At 32.6% G+C, this 22,353-nt stretch overlaps 4 protein-coding genes across 4 annotated transcripts; all 4 read left to right on the top strand.

Annotated features, from left to right (window-relative positions):
- The first annotated feature begins 35 nt into the window (after positions 1 to 35).
- LOC141454720 (uncharacterized) lies at positions 36 to 2,028 on the top strand. The gene is made up of 3 exons (XM_074129277.1): positions 36 to 788; positions 1,465 to 1,634; positions 1,711 to 2,028. The coding sequence occupies exons 1-3, from the start codon at positions 638 to 640 to the stop codon at positions 2,026 to 2,028; spliced, it is 639 nt and encodes a 212-aa protein (XP_073985378.1). The 5' UTR covers positions 36 to 637.
- Positions 2,029 to 2,506: 478 nt separating this feature from the next.
- Positions 2,507 to 6,780, top strand: LOC141454714 (ionotropic receptor 75a-like). Its single transcript, XM_074129263.1, has 7 exons — positions 2,507 to 2,644; positions 3,812 to 3,982; positions 4,057 to 4,268; positions 4,339 to 4,547; positions 5,305 to 5,484; positions 5,567 to 5,661; positions 6,155 to 6,780. Exons 1-7 carry the CDS (start codon positions 2,511 to 2,513, stop codon positions 6,399 to 6,401), a joined length of 1,248 nt encoding a protein of 415 aa, XP_073985364.1. The 5' UTR covers positions 2,507 to 2,510; the 3' UTR covers positions 6,402 to 6,780.
- A 1,209-nt stretch (positions 6,781 to 7,989) lies between these two features.
- Positions 7,990 to 13,771, top strand: LOC141454701 (ionotropic receptor 75a-like). The gene is made up of 10 exons (XM_074129222.1): positions 7,990 to 8,234; positions 9,039 to 9,208; positions 9,366 to 9,656; positions 9,734 to 9,867; positions 10,104 to 10,274; positions 10,474 to 10,685; positions 10,774 to 10,982; positions 11,378 to 11,560; positions 12,518 to 12,612; positions 13,261 to 13,771. The coding sequence occupies exons 1-10, from the start codon at positions 8,084 to 8,086 to the stop codon at positions 13,505 to 13,507; spliced, it is 1,863 nt and encodes a 620-aa protein (XP_073985323.1). The 5' UTR covers positions 7,990 to 8,083; the 3' UTR covers positions 13,508 to 13,771.
- Positions 13,772 to 14,983: 1,212 nt separating this feature from the next.
- Positions 14,984 to 21,195, top strand: LOC141451292 (ionotropic receptor 75a-like). Its single transcript, XM_074122566.1, has 10 exons — positions 14,984 to 15,182; positions 16,598 to 16,758; positions 16,992 to 17,279; positions 17,355 to 17,488; positions 17,585 to 17,755; positions 18,127 to 18,338; positions 19,067 to 19,275; positions 19,364 to 19,543; positions 20,642 to 20,736; positions 20,832 to 21,195. Exons 1-10 carry the CDS (start codon positions 15,035 to 15,037, stop codon positions 21,085 to 21,087), a joined length of 1,854 nt encoding a protein of 617 aa, XP_073978667.1. The 5' UTR covers positions 14,984 to 15,034; the 3' UTR covers positions 21,088 to 21,195.
- Positions 21,196 to 22,353: the final 1,158 nt, after the last annotated feature.

Here is a 22,353-nt window from a genome sequence, read left to right as displayed (position 1 = left end):
AAATGGTTGTGTTTTCTGTTAAATAAAATCATCAATTAAATTAGATTAAAAACTTCAACCAAAAGTCAAAAAAAATTTCCATTTTAATCTAAAATTAATTTTAATTTCTAGCTAAAGATGGAAACATACTTCAACAAATTCATACTTATTTAATTTTTAGCTATATATTTAATTTTAAGGATAATATGTGATTAAATGGTAAATATTTCTTTCAGAATAAGTAAGTTACTAATCTCGTCTGCTAGCAAATTCATTTTTACATAGAAAATCGCCGAAAAATAAACTATTTTTGGTGTTTAATTTCTTTTGAGAAAAAAAAAAATATTTACAAATATTTAGTCTACAATACCACTTCTCTGACATAAATGTTATTGAAAAGAAGGAGAAAAAGACAATATTTAGTAATAAATTATTCCTTTTCAGCATCATGAAAATAATATAAGTAGAATAATTCAAAAAGGAGACTAACTGTATAATGTGATTCCACTGTTAGGGGGAAGTGGTGATTTAGTACAGTAAAATATTAATGGCAAATAAACAATTCGAAATCAATTCCACCTACGTCATTAACTTGTTGACGATCTGCTTTCAACAATTCGTACTATTTCCTGAACTACATACTATTTAACAACTTATAATGTCGAAGTCGTTCTTGTCAATAATCTATTTTGTATATTATCTAAATATTTATGCTAATGGAATGTTCACAAGTGCACAACTATCGCAGATAATTAGCCATCATTTCAATGATTTTGGTGGAGTTCACTTATATTTCTGCACACCCAAAGGTAATTTTTTTTTTATAATTTTTAACTTACAACTTGGAGAGAAGTTAAAGGGAATCCCTTTGTCTGAGTTTTTAAAGGAACATCTCTCTCGACTTTATAGGTGATGTGATTAATTCATTTTCAATTTTAACCATTTAAAACAATAATTAAAAAGAAAACTTTCATTTCATATTCTTTTCGCTTTGAATTAGGAATTTGTTCACTAGGAAAGTGAGCAGTTAATTCATTCCATAGTTCTGATTCTTCCTAGATTTTCTTCTGCTCTGCTCTGAAACTCTGAAAACCAAAAGTTCTGAAACTCTGAAAACCAAAAGTTCTGAAACTCTTATCTGATTTAGTATCGCCGATAGGATAAAAATTGTTCTGTTATGGTCAAAAACAGTCTGTAAGCGACCTTTGAGAGATTATTAAAGTCAGAGGTTTTTATTATTTTGTGTACAATGGAAACCGAGATCTTTATGTAAGCTCTATAAGTTGTCATTGTAGGATCGGAAATCTTGAAGATAAAAATGTAAAATTGTCTAAAATTAATTTTGAAATTAATGCTAATTTCTAAACAGTCTGTATAATTTGCAGAACTGTACAAAGAACTGTTACTGGATGCATTGACTAAAAGTTTATTTCATAAAATCTAAAACTTATATCGTTAAGTTACAGAATTGTTATTTTCTTTTAGCTGCTAAGTCTATTTTTAAAAGAATTTTTGAAGGAAATAATGTTTATAACATAAAATCATTGGATCGTTCCTTGAAAAACAAGAATATAGAAGTAAATTTCCAACAACCACAAGTGCAAGGAATATATCTAGATCTTACATGTAACCATGGAGTAGCCTTTCTACATCAGGTGAGGTAGCTAAATTACTAAAGTTATTGATTTGAACAGTAAAATATTCTCAGAATACCTATAATTGCCATTGCAGAGTTCCAAGATGTTCAACAGTTCTTACCGTTGGTTATTATGGAGTGATAATTACAAGAATACAGTGGATTTATTGACTCCTATGAGGGTATTAGCTGATAGTGATGTCACCATGGCCATATATGAGGAACATGGTGTGATTTTGGCCGATATATATAGGATACATGAGTCGCAACCCTTTAGAATAACGAACTTCACACAGTGGTCTGATAGTAAATGGATTCATCTTGATGTACCACTAGCTAGAGACAATTTTGAAAGCATAGAGTTAGCCGCCAGTCTGATGTTAAGTTTTACGATTTACATAAGCATTAAGTAGATTCATTTTCTAGTCAACATGCCATTTAACTTAATATATAGCATTTAACTAGAGCCACACCATGGCTGGTTAAAACAATTAATTTAACTGGAAAATGAATAGATATTTAGGTTCAGTGCGATCAGAAAGAGTGTGTAAGGGTTGTTCAACTCGTCATTGGAACTAGATTATTATTATATGACATTGTTACTAGAAGCTTTTCTTGGAGCTTCTGAACAATGTATTTCTTGAAAAAATAGAGAAAGTAATATAAAATGAATGAAAGTTCGTAGACCCCAGGATAAGAGCTGCTGATCTACAAGATTACGGTGATCATCTTAACAAAGCCACACAACGTTAAGCACTCCTCATGTTTATCTATTTTGTTAATGTTGTGGTTTAGCGGATCTCAGAAAAATGTCTAAATCGTAAGAATGCTACAAGTTTAAACTATATTGTCTTAACAAAAAGTACTGTCCCATTTTGTCCAATTTATTTTATAGATGTCAGAAATAAAGTTCAATAAGAGTAATTTACTAGAGCCTTTATTGGACAAGTCTTATAAATATGGTATTGATGGGATCTGCAGATACGGTCTGGCTGTTTTCTTACATCTTTCCGACATGTGTAACTTTACGTAAGTAATAATAAATAATTAACAGAAATTAGTTAGAAGGCAATTGTGGTGGATGCCTACTGGTTTGGATGAACTTCCTACTTGGGATATTTACTTTCTATTACAACTATTCAGCGAAGTATTGAAATATTTGTCAAATTTTAGGAAGCTGAGTTTTAACTATTAGAAATGTTCTTATTTGAGGTTCTTTAATTCTGTCTAGAAAATTATCTCTGCGGAAGTAACCTTTCTCAAAAGAAAGAGATAAAAAGGTACCTCAAACTTGATTGTTTTATTAAAGTACAGTCATGGGAATCGACAGTAAGTCTTTCGATGTAGTAGAAGTACCACTTTCAATTAACAATAATCATCGTATTCAGCTCAGCCGGTAACTAAAGTAGAGAACATGTGGACTTAAAATTTCACTTCACAATAGAGAAAGAGAAAGATCTTTGATAGAAGACTTAGATACTTAAATGGAAACACTATAAACAGAAATGATGAAAACTTCCCTCAAACAGTCCATCAGATCTCCTGATGCCTCAAACAGATTTACTTATCTCTTACAGCCTTCTAGTGAGAAAAGTAGTTACCATTTTTTTTAAAAATGATGTTTTATTGTCATTTAGAGTCTTTTTTTAATGTTATGTTTAATGTTCCTTTACTTTTATAATATAAACGAGAATTTAATGTTTTGCTAAAATTTTAAATATTAAAAAATACTTTATTAACATTAATTAATTAAAAAAGCTTTTCGGAAGTGAAATGTCCGGTTTTTTTCCTTTGAGTTTTCTACTCAAATTCCATAAATCAGTACAATAAATACATAACTTAAGTACTGAGCAGATTTGCTTGAAGCGTTTCTCGTGCAATTTAGGAGGTATTCTCACGGAATTAGTGAATCTGGGCTTCTCTCTAAAAATGGTTCTTCTCAAAATTCTCTATGGTTTTAACCCTCTTCGTTACCGTGCTAAAAAATATTTTGAGTATCAGGAAATCAGCTATAACTATGATATCCGAGTGAAATAGTTACTTAAACGTTTGTCACCAGATTTTATTATTACCTGCTTATTTTTTATAGAACAAATGATTAGGAAGATTTGAGATTTGATTTTGATTTGACGAATTGAAAGGCTTAGTTTAAAGTTTTAATGGATCTCGTATTTCAAAAATCCTTTCTTATCCTAGATATTCATTCGCCTTAAATAACAAGTGGGGAGTTCAACTAAACAATGGAACCTGGAACGGCATGATAGGACAGTTACAACACAGGCAGACAGAAATGGGTTTAGCCCCTTATAAGTATGACGTTCAAGCAACTAAAGCAATTGATTATGTCACTTCTATAAATACATTCAGGCAAGTTGATTCTTTAATATTGAGTGCATTATTAGTTATTATTTTCAAGTAATATTACTGTTATTGTCCGACAGGTCATGCTTCACATTTCTACAGACTAAAATGTTTGGCACGAACAAAGCTTTAATTCGACCATTAGACTACTCAGTCTGGGCTTGCCTACTTATTATAACCATTGCAGCAGTTCTCATGTTCAGATTAGTTGCAAGTTATGAAGGAGATACTATGTACAACGACAATCTCGGCGGAAGTGTGCTGATAGTTATAGCTGCATTTACTCAGCAAGGTTCATGATTTACTCATAATATTGTTATACAGTGAAGTATGTGATAAACTAATTGTCTGCTTATTTACAGGCTTACCAGATAGTGACGAAAAAGCCTCCACCAGACTGATTTATCTCAGCTTATTGATAATCTCATTCTTTACAGTTACATATTACAATACGGCAATACTTAATGGACTATTGTTACAGACGCCTAATGCTATTAACAATATTGAACAGCTTTTAGAAAGCGAGCTAGAGTTTGGATTGTTGGACAGACCTCTACTGCGAGAGGCGCTTGTCAGTTGATTTTTTTTTGTTAATTTTCGTTGTTAGAGAAAATATTTTTGTTTTTAATTAAGGCCATTAATGAATAGAATTGAAGTTTTTTTTATAAGACAATCAAGTTACGATTATTAGTTACAAATTGGAATGTTCATATGATATACAATTTCAAAATTCTTGATCAATACGTTAAAATTATGATTTGTTGCGACTCTTCACAACTAGAGTTCAGCTTACTTTAAATCTCTTATGTTAAAACCATACATTAACCATACAGATCAAACATTTAAAGATTTTATGTAAGACATAATGATAATAAGTGATAACTCTTTTTTGACAAAAAAAAAAAAATTAAGTGTTTTAAAAAAAGAAAGGCAAGATCTGATATACTCGTACGTACTATAGATATACTACAACAGACCCAACATTGTTTGGCCAATATTGTTAACAAACTCTTGTTTGATCTGGTTCAAATACGTTATCTTGGATTTATCGCGAACTAGCTTGATATCAGCAACCAAAATGTCGGTTACATCTCCAGCTTTAAGCTTCAAGCTGCTTGAACCCAGTTTCCTAGTTCTTAGGATGAAAATTCACCAAGATACAGTAGGTTCCATTCATTGAAACTGGGCTGGTCTTCCTCGATTTTGCTGAATTAAGAGTTATTCAATAATTATTAATAATATTAAGTTACTAGTGTTTAAGCATTATCAAATTTTTCTTGAAAGATTTCTTGATGCAAATCATACATAAGGCCTCTTGATGACTGTAGAGAAAAAATGATACAGTAACAAAGGAAGTGCGTAAGAAATTAATGCTCGGAGAGCCTTCTGAACATGTCTACTCTTCCATCGTGGAGAGTGTGCACAGAATCAAGAACGGACAGTTTGCATTGTTCACTAAAGATGAAGAAGTGTACGCCGAGTTGCTGAACCAACTGAGCGATGCAGAGGTGAATAATTAATACCAAATATTGTGTTGTTCTCTTAAATAATAGACATTTTAGCACTGAATTATTTGAATTTATTTGCAAGGTGTGCACACTGTCGGAAGTGCAGGTATCAAATCCCTACCATGTTGGTGCTCTAGCCGTGGACGACAGTCCGTACAAGGAGATTTTCAGTAGGAAGTAAGTCTGCTTATTAATTCGCTATTCACGAGTTTCCAAGCCGCAATTGATTGGTGTTTAGGGAGTCGCATAGTAAACGTTGTTTTAAAGGAAGTAGAAGGCTATTGGTTTGAGTGGATGTGATATGACATGACGATGGGATTGGAATTGGCTACTAGATTTTATAGTAATTAGTGGAAATTAAGAATTATACAGTAGATTGGCTTGGCTACAAAGTTAGATCTCTTTGGAGAGTTTTTGCAATAGCAGGGAGCGTTAACTTCACGCTAATAGAGCAGGCTTGCTTGGATTATCAAGGCAGAAAAAGGAAATGACCTTGAGTAGACACAATATATGTTAAGAGTATATATTACAGCGACATGCAGAGCCCGGTGAAAAACGGGAAGTTCCGGCCATAACCAAAGCACTGAAAGCGAAATATAAAGTTTAAGCTTTTTGCGTCTCTTCTTGGAGAAATACCTTCATCCAAATGATTGGAATTTCACTGTTCCAGATTTACACTGATGAAGGAGCGAGGAGTGCTGGATCGCCAACATCAGTATTGGCGAGAACAAAAGCCAGAATGCCATTGGCGTCAGGATCCGCTGATAGTCAGCACAGGTCCGCTAGCATTAGCGTTTCTAATTCTGATTGTCGGTATGGCAGCGGCTCCCTTCGTCCTGATGTTGGAGATGAGCATTCACAAGATCAACCGCAACAAATCTATTGTTCCTGTGAAACTTTTTGAGAAGATTGATTAGTCAATAACTTTACTAAACATGTAAAATAATAACACTTGGGATTAAGAAAATTTATTAGAACATCAATTATATTTAATTGTATACATATTTGATTTCCATTATTTTTTGGTCACCACTAATCTTAAAAAGTAAATATTGAGCTAAATGCCTCACAATAAACAATTTTCATGAGCATCAATAAATATGTATTTAATAAACCTTCCCTTACAATGATATCCATTGTCATGAAAACTGTTCAAGAAAGATTTGAATGATGAGAAAGCGCAGATTTCCAGCATTTAAATTATTCCACTAACCGCAAAGATGTGGGTAGCAACGATCAATAAATGCAATGGCAAGGCAAAAGTGAAGTTTTTCGAGAAGTTTACACACTTTGTCACAAAAAAAAAATTCTAATTCTGGCACAAAAAGTTATGAGTGTTTTTGGATCTACTTTCACCTGTGAATCGTTTTTATCGAAAATTAAATTTACCCAACAAAGTGACACATATAGTTACTGTAAACATTTAGAAAACATGGACAACTATAGCACACATTATTCGACAAAATTACAGCTTTCTGACTCAATTTTTGAAGGAGATATAAGGTGATAAAGTTTGGGAGCTTTACATTTCTTTCATGTATCGAATTGTTATATCTCCAGTCTTATTGGCTTTATCTCTGCGAAAATACGTACAATTATAGTACTTGAATACCTCTACAATTGTGCACAATCCGAACTTTCTAGCAGTATTTTTGAAGGGGATATAAGGTGATAAATTTCGGAGTTTTGCATTTCCTTCATATTTCGTATTGCTGTATCTCCTGTGCTATTTGTGTAAAGTCTGCGAAAATGTATACAATTATAATTCCCGGTTAGGAAATCAGCTGATAGTGGCTCTTTTCGGGTTAAAGCAGAAAAGTCTGTTCGGCTAAATGTCTCGTTACAGTGAGGAACATGTTTAAAATAATTTCCATATTTGGAAAAGTTCCTAATTTCCTTTTCTCGCCTTCAATTCAATGTTACTAAGATTTGCATGAGTTGGAGTGGCTTCTTATGTACAAATACTAACATCGCTATAATTCTCAAAGTTAAAGTGACAGCCTGAACAATGTGATAAATGTTAAAACTGAAGTTTCCATTTAGTATGAATTAACCTAACTTTGATTAAAAAGTGGCAGGTTTTAGTTAAAGCAATGCACTTCTTTTCAACAATAGTGCATTTAAGTAATATAATTAGAATTTATATATAAAGTAATTCTTTCAACATAAAGTATTGAATGCCATTAAGAGAAAGTATCAGAATTTAACTGTGCATTAAACAACAACAACAAAAAAATCTTGTTGAAATATTATGTAGAGGGCCCCTTTCTATAAAATTGCATAAACTGGGACAGAGTTTAATCTATTTTGAATTCATTTTGTGATATGACAGCAGTTCTCATAAAGCCTTGATCATTTATTCTTGTGTTCTTTCTAGTTCTTTTTTGTTTTTGCGGTTCTTTTGATCTTAAGTTCCAAGTTTACTTCACATGAACCTTTGGGCTTTTGTCATGTTTTCTGTATTCTGAGTAATCAATGTATAAGTAGAATTTAATATACCCCCAGAATCACAAATTCATTCGATTACTATTAAGAAGTTGTTTTTCATTTTCAATTTTTTGTTTAAGTAGCCCACATTAGCCATCATTTTTCTAAAGTTATGAAGGTTAAAGATTTTCTTTTTGCCATAATTAGCGTAGTTTATTGGCTGGATTCATTTGGGACTGGCCTGCCCTCAAGTATACCGCATATCATCAGCAAACATTTTTTAGAAATTCAAGGCTTCCAGCTGTACGTTTGCGAAAAGAGAGGTAATGATAATGAGGATGTTAACATTTATACTAATTCCTAACAATATGGGTGTTGTTTCTCTTCATCCAGAGAAAGAACTAGTCAGGCTATTTCTTAAGGGATCAACTCATCAATATTAAAACGAACCCATGGAACTTTAGTAGAGAGATGGTGAAGCTACTATCCGAAAAAAGAACACAAATGATTCTGACTTATTCTATTCTGAGGAATTAAATTATTAAATTGTTAAATTTGTCATAAATTGTTTCAGTATTGTCATAATTTCATTCTGAATTTTTTGGTGCACTTAATCGTTGACTGTCACTTCTGGCGCCCAGTGACCGCCTGCAACATTTAAAGAAGACGTGCATGAAGTTGTAAAGATGCTTAAACTGAATTAAACAGGTTATTAGCAAAGGTAAACGCTGCAAAAGTGGTTACTAAACAATAACGCGGAACCCTGTGGCAGGAAAAGATAAAGAGATAGTCAGTATTGATGATTGGCTGACGAGTGGTCTACTCAGCTACCAAAAGATCAGAGAGATAGAAATCACAAATTTTAAAAAAATAACGGTCCAGATTTCAGATCCTATAAGAAATGTCTGAATCGAAACTCAAACACATTCTTCAGTTCTCTTAGATTTTGAAGTCAAGTGACTCCGTCACAGTTGTATAATGTGCAACAAAGAAGTTTTGCTTGGGAAAATGTTGAATAAAAATGAGTTGATTCTGAAATAATTTACTTCAATATTGCAGTTGAGTTGCTTTTCTATCCGTCAAAAGTGATTGACTGCTATTAATTGTTGTGTTTTAAATTGTTGCAGATGCAACAAAAATAATGAGAGCATTTTACAATAAACCAAGACTATTGTCTTCAAAGTTGTTAACTACAGCAAACTCTACAAGAGATACTCAGCTGCATTTTATGCAACCTCCTGTACTTGGGATTTTTGTAGATTTGAGTTGTGAAAAAGGAATACGTTTCTTAAATGAGGTTTACACTTTTTCTTTCTCCTAGAATATTGTAGTTATCTCTCTAGTTCAGTAATAATTAACTTTAGCACAAGAATACTCTGAATACATTTACTTCAAAATTAGTGAAGATATGTTAACTTTCCGTTCTATACAGTAGTAAAATTATTTATTTTTAGAGTTCTACAAAGTTCAACGCTTCATACAATTGGTTATTTTGGACCACAAATTATAATTATTTACTGACTCTTCTGCGGCCGACCAGGGTACGGACAGACAGTAATGTAACCATAGCATTGTCAGGTGCTGGAGACACAATCAGATTGCTAGATTTGTTTAGGATGCACATATCGCTGCCATTCACCGTCACGGAAGTTGAACTATGGTACAGCAACGGAACATACATTCATCTGAAGGACCCTCCAGAAAGGAAGAATTTCCAACGAGCAGTGATTCCAGCTACTTTGCTTGTAAGCTACCATACCAAGAACTAGAAGTTCATGAATTTATTTAACGAATAAAATATATTGTTTACCTTCTCTTTTAGCTAACTTCCATGGACTATGATTTGAATAATTCTATCGATCCTTTACTCGATCAAGCTTACATGACTGGAGTTGATGGCGCCCAGAGATATGGAATGTCAACTTTCTTGACTATTGCTGATGTCTTTAACATTACGTCAGTTTATAAATATTACACATTTTCTTTCTTCTAGAATATTACAGTTATCTCTATAGTTTAGTAATTATTAATTTTTGCACAAGAGTGCTCTGAATACCATTTACTTCAATTACTTCAAAAATATTAAGGAAAACTTACCGTTCCATACAGTAGTAAAATTATTTATTTTTAGAGTTCTGCAAAGTTATTTGTATACAATTTTTTATCCATAATTAATTAGTATTCTACTACAGTTATAGCTATACAATGGCCAAATCATGGGGATATCCACAGAAAGATGGTTCTTGGAACGGAATGATGAAACATTTGGACAGCGGAATTTCAGAAGTTGGCTTTGGTCCGGCACAACTTAATTTTGGAAGAGCTCCCATTATTGACTATTTAATGACTTTCTATTTGTTCAAGTAAGAGTCTTTGTACTATTTTATTTCGCAAATATTAATGTAGCAAGAATAGTCTTTGTAGCTGCTGTAACCAAATGTCAAGTAATTATTTGTAAACTGCTTTAATAATTTAGACAATCATTGGAAGTTGCCTGAATATCTTAATGAATGAATTATTTATGTTTGAATTACAATTTACATTCGTTTCAAAATTACATAGGTGCACCTTTACATTTAAACAGCCTAAATTATTTGGATCATACAAGGCGTTAATCGTACCTATCAACAACAACGCATGGATTTGCATTTTTATCGTTGTAATTCTCGGAGCAATTATACTGCGGACAATGACTGTCCACGACAAATCAGAATATACCAATGATAACTGGAGTGGCAGTACTTTCTTAGTCTTAGCTGCACTTTCAATACAAGGTAATTATAGTAACATTTAGATAATTTAGTTTAATTTATTTTTTCTAGTTTTATAAAGGTTACAACTTAAATCTACTTTTCCTTTCAGGCATGCCAGACAATCCAGATAAAAATCCTACTAGATTATTTTATTTCTTTTTCTTGTTTTTCACATATTTCATTTTTCTCTACTATGGCATTTCAATTTTAAATGGACTTCTGTTACCGGCGCCGAATGCAATTCAGAATATGGACCAATTACTTGAAAGTGATATAAGAATTGGTATTCAAGATTTGCCTTACTTCCATTTTGAATTGGTTAGCTAAAGTTATTTATCTTTTGCTTCATAAAGTGGTTATTTGAGATTTCCTTTTAGTTACTTATTTTTTATTTATTTATTTTTAGTAAAAACTTTATTATTCCTCATTTTAGTTCCTTTTTTTGTTGTTACGGAAATGGGGAAGAAATATATGACTTACTTAACAGTTTATCCAATATAAACAGAGAAAGTTTAATATTCAACCTGCAACATATGGTTCGGGAATTTTGTTGATAGTTATCTCAGAACTAAAAGTATTTCCTTCATTAAGTGTAATGCCAGATCGCAGTGCAGAGCCGCATAAGATCTTGCCCAAGAACCATGCTTATAAATATAAAAACAATTCATTCAACATTGAGTTACTATTACAAATAGTTTTTTTATTGTTCAAAGGAAAATTGGAATGATACTTGGACAGTAGGAGTGAGGAAGAAGCTGCAAGCTCTCAAGCCTCCACACAAAACATTCTATGGCACAGTGGAGGGATTACAGGAAATTAAAAAAGGACACTTTGCGCTGTACAATTTTGCTGGACAATTTTATGACCGCGTACCTGAAGTGTTGACTAACGCAGAAGTAAGAAACTTCAGCTAACTGACAACTCATTAAAAATTGTGACTGAAATTGGCATTTCTCTTTCTAATTTTTATATGATCAATGGTTTAGACATTCGCCTTGTCTTCAGCACTACCAATTGGTAGCATAGAACAAAGCTCTAGATGTACTGATTTCTAAGAGAGATGTAAATAGGTCTGCGGAACAAGATGTGTTCCTACGTTTCATCGCCGTACATGTACTTAACAAGCTGGTGTCAACAGAGAGGGTTTCCCTACTTCTGTACTATATTCTGAAAGATTTGGCGCTACTCGCTCTCAGTTGACTGACCATGTTGATCTTATCTACCACTCATGTGGTGGTACTTTGTGCAGTTCTATCACATATCCAATCCATTTCTAGCTTCTGTATCAGAACTGTAGTCACAGCTAATTATTCTTTGTAGAACATGGTTACATCATTTTACTGGTAATTTGAATGCTTACAGTTTAATAAATTCCGTAAGCAGTGACTCCTTTTACCCAATTACGTTTAACCAAAAAGATAGCTGAATCAGATTGTGTGCACCAATTTCAGTAAACTTAGCACCGTTTCCATTTCCTGATTTCATCCATTTAGAGTTTCAGTCTGACAACAGACTTAGTCTGACAAAGCCAGTATGCTTATTACCAGCCGTTCAGTTTCTAACACACTATGCAATCAGATGTATTTTTTGACGCACTTATTAACTGTTGGAACTTGTTCTCTTTTTGAGATTTATGCAGTGTCCTCAAAGTCGTAAATTAATATTATCAAGAACAAAAATTGTTGATTACGACAATATAAATAATAAATTTCAGTTTTACAACCATGAATTTCTTTCGGTCTTTTAAAAGGCCTCAATCAACTCAGTTTTTCTTTCCAACATTATAGTCATTTTTATTTGAATATTTATGAAAGACTATTAATATTTACGACTTTTTCTCTTTTCTTTTGTAGATTGCTTCTTTAACAGAAATAGAAAAGTTCAGACCTCGTCATACGGGTGCTTTGGTTATGGACAACTGTCCATACAAAGAGATATTTAAAAGAAAGTAAGTACTGATTCGAATTTCGCCAGTTATTACTGATTATCCAGATAATTCTGCATCATTAAAATTGGATGCAATGCAAAACATGCTTTTCATTTAACAAAATACAAGGTTACAGAACCGCTCAAACTTCCAATAAATTTATCTTAAATGAAAACAGTTTTCTTTTGTGAAAGCCTATAGTGAAATAATTACTCGATTTTCACACCCTGCAATTTCCATGGTTTTGAGTGACAATTACATTCAGTAGCAATCGAATTTAGTTGAACCTTGATGTATCAACATCTTTCAAAAATCAAAGTTACCGGAAGAAAAATGATATTAGGAAAAAGAAAGAAAGACCAGACTCGTGTAATTGGTATCGCAAGGTTAAAGACACTAAAAATCGTTAAGAAAAGTTCTTTGGAACAAATACGTATTTGAGGTCATTTCAAATATAATTTTAATTAATAATGTACTGGTGATGAATGTAGGGTTCCCACAAATTTACTTACCATTCAGTAAAGTACCACTTCTGTTGACAGACATTGGAAACTCATCGAATCTTAAGATTGTTTCAAAAAGAAATGTACAATGATTTCTTCGGTATGTTGGAAATACTGATTAGGAATGGAAGATGACTGTTTTTACTAATGTATTTATTGTTTACAGATTGTTATTCATGAGAGAAGTTGGCATTATTGATCGTGAACGAACATACTGGATGCCCCGCAAACCATATGCAAACTGGGAGTTAGATGCACTATCAATTGGCATTAAACCATTGAGTCTAGCTTATGGAATCATCATAATGGGAGCTTTCATTGCTATAGTGTTCTGGTTGGCGGAAATGTTGATTTGTAAACGGCGTAAAAGCAGAAATAACCTTTTGACGAGACCAAGAATAGCCTTTACTTAAAGTTTTAGAAATTGACATTGAATGAAAGCACTGTTACCATTAAGTACATAGTTTCGTTAGATTAGATATTTGTGACTTCAATCTTACATGTTAACTATTTAAATAATTTTTATTATGTATTTACATTTGTGTTATTTTTTGTGTGATTATCGTTGGTTGGGGTTACCAATTATGGTATCACTTTTTAAACCATTTCTACATATATTTGCTGAATAAATTGTACTTACCAAATAAAGTTATGTTTCTTAAAGTATACTGGACTTATTTAATGGTAAACTTCTGGGAAAACAGATTGAAAACAAAGAGAGAATGAATGAATGTGAGCTTTGAAGGAAAATCACTCATAAGAAGAAATCAAAGAATTGGTAGTATAAATGGCACTAACTCTATTAAAGATTTTATCTTTTAAAATTTAAGTACTGTGCAAGAGAACCAAGTTGAACAAAGAAAAGGATATGGTTCCACAAAAGAAAATATGCTTAAAAAGATTTTATATAAACATAAACCTATTGTTCGATTCACAATTATTTACGAGATAGCTCTACTTGGGTAGACAAAGCTCTAATGGTTAAGTTTTCCTAGATTTAAAACTCCTGTCATTTCACCTGGTTAAGTTTCTTGCTAAGCGTGAAGCTCATTCTCCCATCTCGCAATATCATGAAGCGGATGGAGAAAAAAACTATGAACATTTCCTGTAAACAATATTACAAATAAAAGTGATGACCTCACTGATAAGTGCAACGTTAAATGCATAAAGAAAAAAACGCACTTTTTGTTCTCACTTTCTCAAAATAATCAAAAATCATTCGAAATACCAAATTAGAGTATAGAAGAGAATTAGAGTTAATTAGTTTAGAGATGTAGAGAAGAATTAGAGTTTATGTTTTTCCAGATTTGAGTTGACATTTACTCACAGGTAGACTTTTCGCTATAAAAAAATTTTCCAGATCCAAATGCAGTTCGTCTTGAATTCAACTAATCATTGCAACCTTTCTTTGCACTTTTTTTACGTGATTAAGGAATCCAATTAGTCCTGTTACTTAACCACTTTGATGTAAAAAAAAGAATATTATTTGTATTCTCTCTCAGTAGCTGAGTCCTCTTAGGTGGGAAATAACCTAATATTCGTGTCGACGAACTTAACATGTGTGTTCTGCTACTTAATATGAGGCAAGAGCGAATAAAATTTATAATAGTTTTGAGCGAATAGTTTTGATAACGCATTATTAATCAGAGCTAACTCTTTTTTTTTCAACTTCTTGAGCATATTATAAATAGTGGATTGCTATTAAACAATGATCAATGACGTGTTATTTTGGGAGCTATATCAAACATGAAAACAGAGGAAGATAGTGGTTATTCAGAAAAAATGGAATAAAATCAAAGGGAAGTCAAAAACTTGACGAGTATGAATAATTCATACGACTTCATTTGATAGACATGTCAGTTTATGTAATCACCAGTGTTTAGAGTAAACCAACATTCAAGTCTAACTTTTTTAAAAGATAGGTTTTGCTGGCTTAAAATATGTGGAAAATCGTTGTTTTGACATTCTTGTTAAATCTATTACTTCCGGCTATAAAAACTGAAAGTTTTTTGCCATCTATCACAGAGATTATTAAAATGCATTTTAGATCAGCTGAAGGCACCAATTTGTTTTTTTGCCAAAAAGAAGGTAATCAGATAATTTGAGAGAATATATAGGGCGAAACTCTGTAAAAACTCCGAAACTCTGTTTTATGTAAAAGAATATGTCAGCAACATCTCTTATTGCTTCCCAGTTCGTAATATTCTTAAATAGGTTCTTACTACATCGATTGCTTTCTTATTGCCTTGTGTTGCAAAATATTTCCTTTTATTTATTTAACTTATTATTATTTAGAATTCTACTTTAGTGACAAGTGCGGCTATCTATTCTTTAAGGCTTAAATATCTAGCCCTCCATCGACCTTTCAAAGAGAAATTTGATTTATTTAAGGATTAAATGATGAAGGCAGGTAAAGGATGTCACTAAATCATTTAAACCTTTACGTCTTCTTTAGAAGCATGAGATAAGTAGGGCTTCTACTCTTCCCCTGAGCACCTTCGGAGTTTTATAGGCAATTAAACCCCAACTTCCTGAGTCGGCCTTATGGCCTGACCCATTCAGGTTGGTGCTCTCTGTTGATCGTTTAGATTACGCTGGGGGCTGCATGAGCAGGCGATCAACTTCATCCTCCCATACAAATAAAAAGTGTTTTGTATTTTGAGAATGCAGGTAAAAAATATCTCATAGATTAAATATTCTCTATCAGAGATATTCTAGCATTTGTTTGGATTACACGCAGTAACAGTTTCTTGGTAGAACCTGCCAATCACAAGTTTTGTAATTGAGCTCGGTTTAAAGTCAGGCTTGAATAATCTTTTAAAATGACTTTAATTCCGCTTATATTTCTGCGGAACAAAACATTGACTTTAGAAGGTAAAGTGATTTCAATTCTATTTGAGATTAGAAGCAACAGTGCACCCCAAGCAACCTGCATGCAATCTTTTCTATTGGTTGAAAGAGTTCCATCCGTTGATTGCAGTTCTAATAAGTAAAATACTTCATATCCAGAATAACAAGCTTTCAAGAAGATATGGTTGACAAAGAAAGTAGCGCTGTTTTTAATCCACACATGTAAGAAAATGTCATTATAGAGGCTTTTAAGCATCCAAAGAACTTCAACATACTGTTGCCAATTTTTTAACCTTTTACAAAAGAATAATCGTATTTAGTCCTTGACACCAGGAAAAAGCAAGTGGAACTCCTCAATGGGAAGGTGACTAAGAAGCGTCCTGTAATATACTCGTAATTAGATAGTTTGTGTCGCCTCATCGGTAGCTTACATCGCCTGTAATCGGTGTTGCGGGCACGTTGTCGATCACGTTTCTACATATTATCTTCTTAAGATCTCCCTACTCAACTAGGGCGTTGCACTCCCGTTAAGAACTGCTTTGCACTGGTGGAGAGCCTAACTGTGATAAATGAAAACAATCTGGGTAAAAGAAAACTCCATTTTTGTGAACTAATATGAAAACTTTTTTAAAAACGGATTAATGGATTTTCAGACGCACTACTTACGTTAAAGAAAAGCCTAAATGAACGTCAAAGTTACTTCATTAACCATTTAGGTGAAGTTAAAAAGCTGCAACTTACGTTTCTAATGCCTCAAGTTTTGGGAGTATTTCTTGATTTAACTTGTGAAGGCGGACACGTTTTCTTGAAGCAGGTACTATTTGTTTAAATAGTTTAGTTCATTTTACCATGAATGATAGGAAACTTTATAATTTCTGTGGATTTGGCTCAACTGGAATGTTAACAAAATTTAATTATCTTTTTTTCACAAAAGCTTTTTTCTTTAAATTCTTTTTTTTTTAAATCTAGTGAAGCCCTTTACATAAGTTTCTTACTAATTTCATTAAATCCTGTAATTCATGTTGAATTATTTGTTTGTCTGTGTAGAATTCTGGCGCTTTCAATGCTACATTCCGTTGGTTATTCTGGTGTAACGATCCCACGGCTACCACTAAACTCCTCCATCCTACAAGATTGATGACAGACAGTGATGTCACCCTAGCATACCCAAATGGCACGGATATTATCCTTCAAGATGTTTATCGGATGCATGACACCCTGCCAATTGTAGCCACGAATATTCAACGTTGGTCAAAAGAAGGTACAGTAACTTATCTTGCAGAACCGCCGCCAAGAGTGGATTTCAAAGGAATAGCGCTCACCGGAAGTCTGTTGGTTGGTTGAACTAGAGTTTGGTAATGTTTGATTTCACGAATTTAAACAATTATGGTAACCAAAGAAATATTCCAGCTAGTTGATACGGTTATCAACAAAACAGAAGAAATACCACTTTTATTTGATCCGGCTTATCTGCCTAAGGTTGATGCGAATCGTAGATATGGTTTCACTCTTTTTAAACACTTGTCGGAATATTATAACTTCAAGTAAGCCTGAAAAATGATTACTGTATATATATTTTCTTTAAGTATTCATGAACTTGGAACTTTTATATTAATCAATTAAATGTAATATTTCTAAAGGTACAAATATATCTATTCTGACGTCTGGGGATATCCACAAAAGAACGGCTCTTGGTCTGGCATGGTAGGTCAGGTGAAAAGACGTGAAGCTGATATGGGCTTAAGCGGAGTTCATTTTAGTGTGCCCAGAACCAGAGTAATAGACTTTGTTGGAATCTTGGATACCACTGTGTAAGTAACATGTTCTTTAGGAGTAAACATTGGGTGAAAATATAAACTTTTCAAGGACGGAAAATGAATGATTGGCTGGCGTCTTGAGCGGTGATTAGAATAATCATGTCTTTCTTTTGTAGTTAAAAATTTAGCTTTCCTTGGACATCAAGAAATTGGATAAAATACTCCATTGGAGGATTACTATCAAATCAATCAAAGAAAACATCCCAATTTTGACCTTACAAAGCAAATGTTACTTTAATTTATCAAAATAATTGGAGAGTAATAATTTAAATTTTAACCGTCAGATACTGGAAGTGAATAGCTGTAGGATCAATGTAGAAAAATTGGAATTCGAAAGTTTTTATGATAATAATTCATTGTTACAGAGTATGCTTCGCATTTCTACAACCGCAGTTGTTCGGCTCGTATAAAGCTTTAATTCTTCCAATGAATGCAACAGTCTGGGCCTGTCTGCTAATGATAGCAGTAGTCGGCGTTGTGGTATTTAGAATCGTTGCTATTTACGACGATACCTCGCAGAGCAACGACTCCTGGGGTGGAAGCTTTCTCTTAGTGTTGGCCGCAATTTCGCAACAAGGTATTTAATCTCATTCAGCTTCATGTAGGCGTATTAAGTGGTAGACTGACCAACATTCACTTGGGATGGAATATCCCAATTATAAAAAGCGAATCAATTTCTTTTAATGTTATCTTCATTTCAATTTCTCGATTTAGCCCAATAATGAGCGTTGGCAGCATACTTGCAACTTTATTTCGCGACATATTATTTAATTGAATTAGAAATTTTGACTGGGGTGGAGGACCATCTAGCCGTGAAAAAAAAACGTTCATTTTTATAAATTATATTTAAGGAAATATCAATTATCAAATGAAGTATAAATTTATTAAAAATGTAGAAACTAAACGTTTGTTACAGAACACTTTGAAATTCCCGCGATTTAAGTTTTAAAAACGTTCACAGGGGATGAAAAATAATTTTGACAGCTGTTTACAAGGTTTGATTTTCCATAGTTTGTGTCTACTATTGTCTTTATAATCAACTTAAGAAAGCTAAGGTGCAAAAGAAACAGAAGAAAAGTCCTGACATCTAACCGGAGTTAGCCTTTCTTGAGGTTTAAAAGTCAGAGAACTGCACCCTGCTCATCATTTTTGATGAAGGGAAACCTATATTTCGAGATTTTAGAATTGGTTTTAATATTTATCGTTGGTATAGTGTTACAGTAGTGGTTCATTACTTCTCACTCACGTTCTAAACATACTTATATTTGTAATAAACTTGTAATGTACAAAAAAAACATTGTCCAGGTATTCCAGACAGTACGGATAAACTACCGACAAGGATTATCTATCTCAGTTTGCTGGGAGTATCATTTTTGGCGGCTGTCTACTACAACACGGCAATTCTAAATGGACTTCTACTGCCAGCTCCCAACGCGATACAAAACATGGATCAGTTATTGGCCAGCGATATGAAAATTGCCACTTCTGATACGAAATATTTACTCTATGACATGGTACAGTCTATACAATTTTTGCTTTTGAAAAAGTTAGATCATATACACTATACACTAGTATTAAATTCTTTTCTTTTGCATATAAAAGACACATAATGACTCGCTAACAATGAAACTACGTAAAAAGATGGAAAAATCAAAACTGCCAAATGGAGGATATTTTACGATCAGTGGAGGGGTAGACATGCTGAAACATGGTGGCCTGGCATTGTACATCATGACTAGGGAAGCGTATCCTGATATAAATAGTAAACTGTCAGCCGCTGAAGTAAGCATTTTGAGTTTACAGATAGTTTTAACATCAAACTGTGGGTTGTTAATGAAACGGCTTATTAATTTTAGACCTTAAATTATATATTAACATGTTTTTATTCTGGCATTGCACTAAAAAAGAATCCTTTTTTTATATAGCACTATTTCCACTTTAAATAAAAGCAAATAGCACAGATGTATACTCTTATGCTCCTAATGGAGCTGCCTTCATTGTATTCGAAACTGTACATCTTCTAAAGGCAGATAAAAGGTGAAAATTATTACGCCAATTTGCACTGAAAGCTTTTCAGAAATACTTGACAGTAAAATTGTCAAAACACAACAGACTATATACCTAGAAAAACCCCTACAACAACATATTCTTCTATATAAAAAATTACACAAAATAGCTCAACGCAAAGCAAGAATTTAAAAATATAGTGTACACTCTTGTGAATTTTAGTATAGCCTACAGACAGATTTAAGGTTTAAGTCGGCTTATAAAAGTTTCTTCCAGAGTTCGCGTGTTTATCAGCAAAATGATTTTAGTTTAATTTTGTTTAATGAAAAATGAATACAAAAAATATTGCTTAGTATACGAGTCATTATAGTGTACATCAGAAACGTAGAAGTCAAATTCTCTCCACCAAACTCATGAATCAACCACTGATTATGAATGAAAATCTGAAACCAGTTAGAAATAGCAAAAACAGATCAAAATAAATAAACTTTTAACAATAAATCAACTTCTGCAGGCATAAAGCCTTCTGAAGGTGTTTCACAAGCAATGAATCAATTTTTGCAAAGTTAGAAATAGCTACATTTGCTGTGGCTTGTATATTTTGATCTTGCAATGAAACTACGTTGATATATTTTGTGTCATTTTCTTTTGCACTTGTATCATATGAAACAGTAATGATTTAAATGAAATTGGACCAAGAAGAACCGTTGCACCGTATCGTCTCGATGTTACGCAAAGTGTTAGCGTACGTACATTTGCAACAAATGGTTGCTTGGCTTTATACACTTTTAACTTCCTATTTTGCTTTGATTTTTCTTTGTAGATTTTCACAGAGCCATAATTTAAGTAATGATTATATATTGTATTTAATAGATTTGTTCCTTGACTGAAATAGAGAAATACCGGCCATTTAAAACATCAGGGGTCCTGCAAAAAAACAGTCCTTTCAAAGAGATCTTTAACAGAAAGTAAGGCAATTTACTTAATTAAATTTATATAATTAGTCGCAAAATAAATTTACTTCTTTGCCCAATTGTTTTTAAGATGAAAACTTTTGCTGCAGATTCACGCTGATGAGGGAAACCGGCATCATGAGCAGAGGGAAACTGCTTTGGAACCCTCGTAAACAGGAATGCAATTGGAAACAAGATGCATTGGTAGTTGGTGTAGAACCATTAACTGTTGCCTACGCTGTTTTATCATTAGGAACCATTTTATCTTTTGTTATTTTCTTGATAGAAATAAGCGCTGAAATGAAACAAAAGAAATTTACAAGAAAAAATTCTTCATCAAGATTATTTAAGAAAAATCAATTTTAATAACAGTACTGGCTAAGATAGCAATAGTTCTATAACAGTGCTTCTGTTTTGAAATGCCTGTTATCATTCTGTTAAACTAATAAAGCACAATAAAGTAATAATAAATAAAGTACATATTATTTTCCCATTTTACTCTAAATCTGGTGTAGATTGAAACCAATAGTTACATAATACTAGCTACATGCTTACAAAATGAAAGAAAGTCCCTCAAGCATTTTATTCCAAAATTTTAAGAAGTTTTTTTTTTTTTATGAATCTCACAATTTCCAACGGATAAACTTCTAGAAATACTTAAGTTTGATCTAAATATTTTGTTCCTTACTTTCACAAGTAGAATTGTGGAAAATATTTCTAGGGAAATCATCACTAAAATATGGTCAAGGAAATAGATGTATCAATTTTATTTTAACTGTAAATACGGAGTATGAAAATTAAAAACCAAAGTTGCCAAATGGGGGCACTTTAACAATCAGTGGAGGAGTGGATTTTGTGAAAAAGGTGGCCTGACATCACCCATGCTGACCAAGGAATCTTTTAAAGAAATAATCTAAACGTTTATGACCGCTGAAGGAAACTTGAAGTTAGAGGATTTCCTTGGCAGTATGTAAAATGCTTAACTTTTCTTCCCAAATGGCAGTCAATTTAATTTATTTGGTAAAACTCTACTTAAATAAAGACTGCTAACGGAGACTGCAGAACGAAATCGTTCTTCAACTTTGGAACGAATATCGGAATGATTCGATAACTTTATAAATAAATAAAATAATAGTAATTTCATGTTATAGTATGTCAAAGTTAACTTCATTGCTAATTAAAAAATTTTTAAAAAACTCTAAACAAGGAAGTAAATGAGTGATTCACCGGAACCTCAGTCAGGCAGCCACAGACACTCAATTCAAAGTAGACCTCAAAACAAGAATTTCCAAAGTAACATAAAATGTAAAAAGAAGTTTAGAAGTTATTTATCATGAATAATATCTCAAATAAAATTAGTAATTAAAACTGTCCGGTAGGGTTTTGCTTAAGGGTTGTCGTCAAAAACTGCACGAAAAAGCGTAACGATGAAAAACAACTATTAAATGTATGATTTCTTAAATATTATATTAAAGTTAGCCTGTCTTATTGTGTGCATAAACTCTGAAGACATGTATCTTTCACTACTGTTCTATCATAATACTCATCATAAATAAAAGTTTTAAATTATTTTTAGTATTGCTTAAAAAAAAAAAAAATGATAGTAACAATTTGCTAAATGCTACTGTTACT

This window comes from Rhodnius prolixus, unplaced genomic scaffold (assembly GCF_049639745.1).
Source record: "Rhodnius prolixus isolate KJV_2025 unplaced genomic scaffold, Rpr scaffold_1, whole genome shotgun sequence".
NCBI lineage: Eukaryota > Metazoa > Arthropoda > Insecta > Hemiptera > Reduviidae > Rhodnius > Rhodnius prolixus.
Note: the sequence above shows the minus strand (reverse complement) of the source record. Positions and strands in the feature narration are given on the sequence as shown.

Coding starts and splice junctions, on each gene's coding strand:
- LOC141451292 (XM_074122566.1), top strand. CDS start 15,035: ATGTGGAAAATCGTTGTTTTGACATTCTTGTTAAATCTATTACTTCCG. Junction 15,183..16,597: donor GTTTTTTTGCCAAAAAGAAG/GTAATCAGATAA, acceptor ATGGATTTTCAG/ACGCACTACTTACGTTAAAG. Junction 17,489..17,584: donor TCGGAATATTATAACTTCAA/GTAAGCCTGAAA, acceptor ATATTTCTAAAG/GTACAAATATATCTATTCTG.
- LOC141454701 (XM_074129222.1), top strand. CDS start 8,084: ATGAAGGTTAAAGATTTTCTTTTTGCCATAATTAGCGTAGTTTATTGG. Junction 10,275..10,473: donor ATGACTTTCTATTTGTTCAA/GTAAGAGTCTTT, acceptor AAAATTACATAG/GTGCACCTTTACATTTAAAC. Junction 10,686..10,773: donor AGCTGCACTTTCAATACAAG/GTAATTATAGTA, acceptor TTTTCCTTTCAG/GCATGCCAGACAATCCAGAT.
- LOC141454714 (XM_074129263.1), top strand. CDS start 2,511: ATGTCAGAAATAAAGTTCAATAAGAGTAATTTACTAGAGCCTTTATTG. Junction 2,645..3,811: donor TCCGACATGTGTAACTTTAC/GTAAGTAATAAT, acceptor TTCTTATCCTAG/ATATTCATTCGCCTTAAATA. Junction 3,983..4,056: donor ACTTCTATAAATACATTCAG/GCAAGTTGATTC, acceptor ATTGTCCGACAG/GTCATGCTTCACATTTCTAC.
- LOC141454720 (XM_074129277.1), top strand. CDS start 638: ATGTCGAAGTCGTTCTTGTCAATAATCTATTTTGTATATTATCTAAAT. Junction 789..1,464: donor ATATTTCTGCACACCCAAAG/GTAATTTTTTTT, acceptor ATTTTCTTTTAG/CTGCTAAGTCTATTTTTAAA. Junction 1,635..1,710: donor GAGTAGCCTTTCTACATCAG/GTGAGGTAGCTA, acceptor TTGCCATTGCAG/AGTTCCAAGATGTTCAACAG.